Source organism: Dermochelys coriacea, chromosome 1, assembly GCF_009764565.3.
Source record: "Dermochelys coriacea isolate rDerCor1 chromosome 1, rDerCor1.pri.v4, whole genome shotgun sequence".
NCBI classification, from domain to species: Eukaryota; Metazoa; Chordata; order Testudines; family Dermochelyidae; genus Dermochelys; species Dermochelys coriacea.
The window spans coordinates 323,970,299-323,980,079 of NC_050068.2; the positions used below are offsets into that span (position 1 = coordinate 323,970,299).

The following is a 9,781-nucleotide window of genomic DNA, read 5'->3' on the forward strand; positions in this document are numbered from 1 at the left end:
CATGGCCCCACAGTATGCCAACATTTTTATGGCTGACTTAGAACAACGCTTCCTCAGCTCTCGTCCCCTAATGCCCCTACTCTACTTGCGCTACATTGATGACATCTTCATCATCTGGACCCATGAAAAAGAAGCCCTTGAGGAATTCCACCAGGATTTCAACAATTTCCATCCCACCATCAACCTCAGCCTGGACCAGTCCACACAAGAGATCCACTTCCTGGACATAACAGTGCTAATAAGCGATGGTCACATAAACACCACCCTATATCAGAAACCTACTGACCGCTATTCCTACCTACATGCCTCTAGCTTTCATCCAGATCATACCACATGATCCATTGTCTACAGCCAAGCTCTACGATATAACCGCATTTGCTCCAACCCCTCAGACAGAAACAAACACCTACAAGATCTCTATCATGCATTCCTACAACTACAATACCCACCTGCTGAAGTGAAGAAACAGATTGACAGAGCCAGAAGAGTACCCAGAAGTCACCTACTACAGGACAGGCCCAACAAAGAAAATAACAGAACGCCACTAGCCATCACCTTCAGCCCCCAACTAAAACCTCTCCAACTCATCATCAAGGATCTATAACCTATCCTGAAGGACAACCCATCACTCTCACAAATCTTGGGAGACAGGCCAGTCCTTGCTTACAGACAGCCCCCCAATCTGAAGCAAATACTCACCAGCAACCACACACCACACAACAGAACCACTAACCCAGGAACCTATCCTTGCAACAAAGCCCGTTGCCAACTCTGTCCACATATCTATTCAGGGGACATCATCATAGGTCCTAATCACATCAGCCACACTATCAGAAGCTCGTTCACCTGCACATCTACCAATGTGATATATGCCATCATGTGCCAGCAATGTCCCTCTGCCATGTACATTGGTCAAAATGGACAGTCTCTACGTAAAAGAATAAATGGACTCAAATCAGACGTCAAGAATTATAACATTCAAAATCAATTGGAGAACACTTCAGTCTCTCTGGTCACTCGGTTACAGATCTGAGGGTGGCTATCCTTCAACAAAAGAACTTCAAAAACAGACTCCAACAAGAGACTGCTGAATTGAAATTAATTTACAAACTGGATACGATTCACTTAGGCTTGAATAGAGACTGGGAATGGATGAGTCATTACACAAAGTAAAACTATTTCCCCATGTTATTTCTCCCCCCCCCCCCACCCCATACCACCCCCCACTGTTCCTCAGATGTTCTTGTTAACTGCTGGAAATAGCCTACCTTGCTTGTCACCATGAAAGGTTTTCCTCCCTCCCCCCCCCCGCTGCTGGTGATGGCTCATCTTAAGTGATAACTCTCCTTACAGTGTGTATGATAAAACCCATTGTTTCATGTTCTCTCTGTGTGTATATAAATCTCCCCTCTGTATTTTCCACCAAATGCATCTGATGAAGTGAGCTGTAGCTCACGAAAGCTTATGATCAAATAAATTTGTTAGTCTCTAAGGTGCCACAAGTACTCCTTTTCTTTTTATGAATGATGTTGCAAGAGAAAAAGATGGAGAACCCATTTCAATAGCATAGATATTTTGGTGCCTAGATATTTCAGTGACTGGTACTACATAAATACGTAGCATAAATTGAGAGAAAACTAGTGATGTTGTTAATTTTACCAGAATAATGACATAATGCATTCCATTTTTTTCAGCTGTTGAATGTACTCTGGCAGACGTGCATAGTTTTCTTTATCATAGGTGAAGTCCAAACTACACTCCATGTAGTCGGTATCACCATATTGGACATCCTGACAGTTTTGAACATGAAATTATTTTAGTATGTTGTTAACTAAATCAGAATTTATGCTACTTTATTTAAGAATCCTCAAAAAGTAATTAATCTGCCATCAAATGTAATTTAAAATATTGGATATATCAAAAGGAGATTTCTGATTAACTTTAAGAATAAGGCAGCTAAATTCTGCTCTCACTTCCTCTGCAGTACATCCAATGTATAACTCCATTGAGTTCATCACAGATACTCCAGATTGACCATTATGTAATTGAGAGCAGAACTGGGTTTAAAAAAATCATTTAAATTTGTGAACTTTGCCAAATCATTACACAGAATTATTAATACTCTCATACTGTACAATTCACAGGGCAATTGTTCCCTTCTATTGTTATTTTTTTACTCATTTCATTTTGAGAAGGTAATTAAATAATAAAACTGCACTTTGAAAAAGTCATACTTACATATGGAATACCATACTGCCGCATGCGATCAACTGTTTTCTTTACCACATCAAGGCTGTCAGACCCATAACGGGACAGCTGAAATCCAAGAGACCAATAGGAAGGAAAATGTGGGCGTCCAATAGCCTAAAACAGGAATTAATACATTGTAATAAACAAATAGAAAACTCTGAAGACAGAAATATAACGTAATTCTAAGAAGAATACATGTTTATCGGCATAGTTTCCACACACTCATTAAAAAAAATGGAAAATGAATGGCTTACAATCTTTGTTGTGCTATTTTACTCAACTAGCAAAGTGTGTGCTATGAGAAAATACTTGCTGTAAAATTCTGCAATTAAATTATTTACCTTCATTTTTCCAAGAATGATACAGCAACAAATATTGGGGCAGATTATATACATCTGCTCCGCTGGTGCACCAGGGCATTTTTGTATGGGGGATGGTACTCACTAATCCTCCAATCCTATTTGAGCCCCTGTGCAGTTCCTTACTCACTGGAGACTAGAGGGGGTCCATTCAAATTGTTTTCAACCTCAACAAAAATGCCCTCAACAAAAATTGATCATAATTTTAATTATTCAATAAAAATTTCAATTGGGGGGGTGGAGAATGTTCTGTTTCAATGGGAAATTAAATCACTCACCTATTTTTTACTTTTTTCACTGGAAATAGATTAGAAAATGGGGGGATGTCACTGAAACTAAATTTTTTCATATTAAAAAAAAACAATTTCACAGAACAATATGAATCAAAAAACCAGTTAGTTTCTACTTTTAAAAAATATATACTTACCTTTTTTCAAGCAGCTCTCCTGTAGACCCTTGCTGACCTCCCCACACAGAAACACAGAGCTCTAAACACCACAGAACTACTGTTCTACAACCATGGCAGGGAGCTCGGGGAGCACGTAGCTGCAGAGGGTCTCTGCAAGGAGGAATGTCGTGGCATGGCAGATCCAGTATAGAGAGCAGAGCCAGGGAGACGTGTCCAGAGAGCAGCCACCACATGGACAGACAAATCTAATCTCTCCCAGCTGCCACTAAAGGCCTTCAAGCTCTAGTGTTCACAGCAGAGTGGATATGCAGCTGCTCTGCACCAATTCAGGCATGAGTGGCAGTGTCACAGCCCGTTACGTTCTCTTCACATAGCCCATTTACTTAGGCTTTTTTCAGGGGGGGGGATTAGCATTTGGTCTCATTTGACGATAAACTTAAGTTTGCAGAATAATGACAAACAATGTCACTACCAAGCATTTTGGCAGAAACATCTAACTACTCCAGTACTGTGGGCAGAGTTTGGGGATGTAGGCTGAAGACACCTTCACATCTGAAATTTTTATATATATATTTTTTAAATTTAAATGAAGTCATACACAAAGCCAGCCTATGTAAACGAATATTCTCATTACCACTAATGTTTCCCTTCTAATGTAGGTTGTACACATTGTGCCTTATTTTGAGTTACACTGAAAGCTCTTCTTATCAGGGACTGTCTTTACCTATATGTTTGAAGACCACCTAGCATAATGAACCGCTGTCCTGAATGGGACCTTTGAGAGAAAAATAATTATAACGCTAATAGTCTAAGGACTTGTCTTCATTACCATGTTACATCAGTGCAGCTGTATCGATGCAGCTGTGCCAATGTAGCGCGTCTGATGCAGATGCACTATGCTGACAGGAAGCGTTCTCCCATCAGCATAATTTCTCCTCCTCAGCAAGAGGCAGAAGCTATGTCAGCAGGAGAGTGACACCTGCCGACATAGTGCGGTGTGGACACTGCTTTAAGTTGATCTAACTTATGTCACTCAGGGGAATGGCTTTTTCACACCCCTGAGCATCGTAAGTTAATCTATATAAGCAGTAGTGTAGAGAAGCCCTGCGTGAACCGTTACATAGTGGTTCAATACAATCCCTGGGTTTTCCATATTCATTGCCAATTATCAAACCTGTTGGTGAGCAACTTTTTAATTACTATAGCAATGTGACCATGTGACCCAGAATTAGATTGTTTCTCCTACCACATCTTGCTAAACTAGCTCATCAGAAAGTTGGCGTTTATTCTGAGCTCTCTGAAATTTCCATCATTTGTACACATCACCTGGATCAGACTCTCCTTTGAAATTCAGTTACCTACAATTGACTATTTACAGGGTTGAGTCACAATGTTGAATTGTCAGGCAATGACTTTTCAGTTATTTGATTTTTTCCCTATATAATAGAATAAATTATAAGCCAGTTTAAAAAATGATTGAGGAAATTGAATACAAAAATTCTCAAGCAACATGGGATGATGTGTTAATTTCTGGGTCTGTATATAAGTCACTCTTGCTGTTTAAAACTAATGCATAGCAATGATGGTGTTTGGGTTCCAGAAAGAAGCCAAAAGTTTGGAGCATGTACACTGTTCTTTTCTCAAAAAGAAAAGGAGTACTTGTGGCACCTTAGAGACTAACAAATTTATTCGAGCATAAGCTTTCGTGAGCTACAGCTCACTTCATGAGAGACTGCTGAATTGGAATGGCAGCAGTCTCTCATGAAGTGAGCTGTAGCTCACGAAAGCTTATGCTCTAATAAATTTGTTAGTCTCTAAGGTGCCACAAGTACTCCTTTTCTTTTTGCGAATACAGACTAACACGGCTGCTACTCTGAAAACTGTTCTTTTCTGTAGGCCAAATCCTAAAATCTTTACTCCACTTTTACAGGATTTGGCTCCATGAGATTAACCTCCAGACACTTTCGTTATCCCAGTCAAATTCCAAATCATCCTTGCTGGAAAGGTAATTCTGCTCCATGAAAACAGAAGATGTACTGGGTCTTTATGACTATCAGTTAACTACAGCCTTTGATACTCTAGTATGGATGTAGCCAGTACTCCTTCCCTGTGCCCCTCAGATCTTCATGGTTCTCTAATTATGCACAGCAGGAGAAGTGAGAAGGAACAACACTTGAGCATTGGTGACAGAAAATACCAACATGGAATACATTGAGAGACTGCATATGCTCCTTAGGTAGTGGAACCTCACCCTGTTAATATGTTATTGCTATGCATAAAGATTAAACATTTCTTCATAAGTGATCTTGTCAACTGAGAGAATGACATGAGAAAGCAATGCTTGAAACTGAAGTTGCCCGAATATACATACCATAGTCTAGAGTCAATTAAATACAGAGAGCCAGAATGAAGCAGTATGTATAAGCCACAGCTGAATAGAGAGGTTGTTTTAGAGGGACAGTTCCTGAGGTACTCTCTGCCTGCAGAAAACCGAGGCTGACAGAATGCCTTGAGCTCACGGGGGAGCACATGGAGGACAGGTAACTGCTATCCCTTTTAATTGTGGAGCATGTGGCCAGCCAGGCAAAAGGGCCACCTTTAGCACTGAGAATCAGGATTCTGGCTACCAACTGAACGCACAAGGTGGGCGGGATGATTCTTTACACTCCTTCTTCCCCTGGGCACTCATTTCAGAATGGCCAGATTCTGGCCCAAAGCAAATTGCACTGTCTCTTTGGCCCCAGTCCTTGCTAAGCTGTGTGACACCTACCTGCCCTTGCTTGTTTGTTTAGTTTCAGCTGTTCTCAGTTAGCTAACTATTCTCTTTAGCCTGTAAAGTCAGGTTTACTCTAGGACAAGGCTGTATGTTGCCACGGCATCCCTGGGGGAATTTGGGATTAGAGCTGAGTGATTTTGAAAAAACCCACCTTGCAAGCAAGGTTCACTTTTAAAACAATTAGTTCCCCAGGTTGGCCAGGCTGGAACATGAGATGAGCTTAATTCAAATCAACAGAACATTCTAAAAGGAGGGATAAAAATAGGGCAACTGGAAAAACAAATTTCTTCTAATTGTGCTGTGGACTCTAATGGATCCCCCTGCAGCATCCTGACAAAGCAACTGACATATTACACCTAGTACAGATGGAGCAGAAGCAGAGATGTAATTTTGCAGTCCTGGATTTTGTGATAGTTTTGATATATATTTAGGATACACAAAACTTAAATAAACTTTATCTTGCATACAGAGGATCATAAATTGCTTCACATAAAAACAGTGACTCTCCTAGAAACAGAAAGGGGAAATGATGCATGAGTAGGGAAACAAAGGAAAGAAAATATCAGAAATTTAGAAGCTGTAAAGATACAGGATAGTTAGAGGGGAAATCAAATGGAAGGCTGCCACCTGGGAAAGTGGAAAAGTGGGTTCTTATTGTCTCTATTACAGTTCCTCCTAAACACAGTCCATAATAGCTAAGATCAGGGAGGAACAATGATCCCTAGGGATGTTACAGTAGATCACTGTGAATTTTCCAAGTTTGACAAAAACTAGCATTAATGTAGCAATTTCACTACTGATAGATGTACCTCAGAAGGAGATTCAGGTGAATACAGAAAATAGCCTCTGTTGAAACAAAGAGGTTCCTTGGGAGTATGTATGTCATAAGAACATAAGAATGGCCATACTGGGTCAGACCAAAGATCCATCCATCCCAGTATCCTGTCTACTGACAGTGGTCAATGCCAGGTGCCCCAAAGGGAGTGAACCTAACAGGTAATGATCAAGTGATCTCTCTCCTGCCATCCATCTATACCCTCTGACAAACAGAGGCGAGGGACACCATTCCTTACCCATCCTGGCTAATAGACATTAATGGACTTAACCTCCATGAAGTTATCTATTTTCTAGTTCTCTTTTAAACCCTGTTATAGTCTTAGCCTTCACAACCTCCTCAGGCAAGGAGTTCCACGGGTTTGACTGTGCACTGTGTGAAGAAGTTTGCTTTTTTGACTGCCACTGCACAATGTGTGGACATCTTCAGAGAACTATCCACGATGACTTCAAGATCTCTTTCCTGATTAATTGTAGCTAAATTAGCCCCCATCATATTGTATGTATAGTTGGGGTTATTTTTTCCAATGTGCATTACTTTACATTTATCCACATTAAATTTCATTTGCCATTTTGTTGCCCAATCACTTAGTTTTGTGAGTTCTTTTTGAAGTACTTCACAGTCTGCTTTGGTCTTAACTATCTTGAACAGCTCAATGTAATCTGCAAACTTTGCCACCTCACTGTTTACCCCTTTCTCCAGGTCATTTATGAATAGGATTGGTCCTAGGACTGACCCTTGGGGAACATTGCTAGTTACTCCTCTCCATTCTGAAAATTTACCATTTATTCCTACCTTTGTTCCCTGTCTTTTAACCAGTTCTCAATCCGTGAAAGGATCTTCCCTCTTATCCCATGACAACTTAATTTATGTAAGAGCCTTTGGTGAGGGACCTTGTCAAAGGCTTTCTGGAAATCTAAGTACATTATGTCCACTGGATCCCCCTCGTCCACATGTTTGTTGACCCCTTCAAAGAACTCTCATAGATTAGTAAGACATGATTTCCCTTTACAGAAACCATGTTGACCTTTGCACAACAATTTATGTTCTTCTATGTGTCTGAAAATTTTATTTTTTACTATTGTTTCAACTAATTTGCCTGGTACTGATGTTAGACCTACCGATCTGTAATTGCCAGGATCACCTCTGGAGCCTTTTTTAAATATTGTCAATACATTAGCTATCTTCCAGTCATTGGGTACAGAAGCTGATTTAAAGGACAGATTACAAACCATAGTTAATAGTTCTGCAATTTCACATTTGAGTTCTTTCAGAACTCTTGGGTGAATGCCATCTGGTCCCAGTGACTTGTTACTGTTAAGTTTTCTCAATTAATTCCAAAACCTCCTCTAGTGACACTTCAATCTGTGACAATTCCTCAGATTTGTCACCTACAAAGGATGGCTCAGGTTTGGGAATCTCCCTAATATCTTCAGCCATGAAGACTGAAGCAAAGAATTCATTTAGTTTCTCCGCGATGACTTTATAGTCCTTAAGTGCTCCTTTTGTATCTCGATCATCCAGGAGCCCCACTGGTTGTTTAGCCGGCTTCCTGCTTCTGATGTACTTAAAAAACATTTTGTTATTACCTTTTGAGTTTTTGGCTAGCTCTTCTTCAAACTCCTTTTTGGCTTTTCTTATTACATTTTTACACTTAATTTGGCAGTGTTTCTGCTCCTTTCTATTTACCTCACTAGGATTTGACTTCCACTTTTTAAAAAATGCCTTTTTACCTCTCACTGCTTCTTTTACATGGTTGTTAAGCCACAGTGGCTCTTTTTTAGTTCTTTTACTGTGCTCTTTAATTTGGGGTATACATTTAAGTTGAGCCTCTATTATGGTGTCTTTGAAAAGTGAACATGCAGGGATTTCATGCTAGTCATTTTGTTGTACCTTTTAATTTCTGTTTAACTAACCTCCTCATTTTTGCATAGTTCCCCTTTCTGAAATTAAATACCACAGTGTTGGGCTGTTGAGGTGTTCTTCCCACCACAGGAATGTTAAATGTTATTATATTATGGTCACTATTTCCAAGCGGTCCTTTTATAGTTACCTCTTGGACCAGATCCTGCGCTCCAGTCAGGGCTAGATCAAGAGTTGCCTCTCCTCTTGTGGGTTCCTGTACCAGCGGCTCCAAGAAGCAGTCGTTTAATAAGTATCGAGAAATTTTGTCCTGAGGTGACGTGTACCCAGTCAATATGGGGATAATTGCAATCTCCCACTATTATTGAGTTCTTTATTTTGACAGCCTCTCTAATCTCCCTAGCACCTCAACCTGAGAATCAAATTACTTAATAAACATTTATAAACTTTTATAAACAAACAGTGTCCCATTTTACAACTCAGGAAACTGATGCACAGAAAGAAAATGGATGAACTCAGACGAGCTAAGCATGTTAAGAGCTTACATAAGGATCATAATGGGAGTTACTGGGTGGCCGGCCAGATGCACAGGCACAAATCAGGCATGGAATTCTCTGCCTGCTTTCTGTCTAATAATCACCCCCGCCCTTACGTTCTTCTGTGGTGCTCACTGTCTCTCCTTTAGTTTCTCGCTGCTACACTTTTAAAAAAGGAAAACAACAGTCTCCTCCCTGAGAATGAACTTTAGTTGGGTAACTCCCTTCAATTCTAGTGGCAGTTGTGTGGCTCAGGCCTTGTGCAGTTCTTTTAAAATGTAGAGGTTTGTTTTCTGAGCTGTTTTCTGAGCTCTTCCTCTAACTTCGCTCATTCTCAGCATCCTGAAAGGCAGTAGTCTCCAAAGGGGGGTGCGCAAGACGATGGATTGGGGGGCGCCGCAGGAGGAGTGCCGCTCGCAGGGCCGCATTCCGAAAGGGGCTTTAGAGCTGCAGGCCAGGGCCCCAGGACCCCCTTAGCCCAGGGCCCTGAAGTCCCTAAAGCCCCTGCGTTCTGGGTGGCCCTGCCTGCCGGGCGAGGGGCAGCTCCCAGAATCGCGGCCGTGGGAATGGCGCTGCGCTGCGCAGAGCCCCCTGCACACCCCCTGCACCAAACAGGAGCTGCCCCAGATACGTGCTCTGCTCCTCCTGCCTGCCCCAGTCCTGAGCCTCCTCCCGCACCCCCACCCTGAGCGCCCACCGGCACCCTAACTCCCTCCCAGACCCCGCACCCCACCCTGAGCACCCTCCGGCACC

General features: G+C 41.4%; 1 protein-coding gene across 1 annotated transcript in view; it reads right to left on the reverse strand.

Moving 5' to 3' along the window:
* The window catches only part of LOC119859943 (sucrase-isomaltase, intestinal-like), a 34,541-nt gene extending 31,944 nt beyond the window's left edge, over positions 1 to 2,597 (reverse strand). The window contains 2 exon segments of the mRNA XM_038412887.2: positions 2,239 to 2,364; positions 2,592 to 2,597. Of these exon segments, the coding sequence (XP_038268815.1) occupies positions 2,239 to 2,364; positions 2,592 to 2,597 (132 nt within the window).
* Positions 2,598 to 9,781: the final 7,184 nt, after the last annotated feature.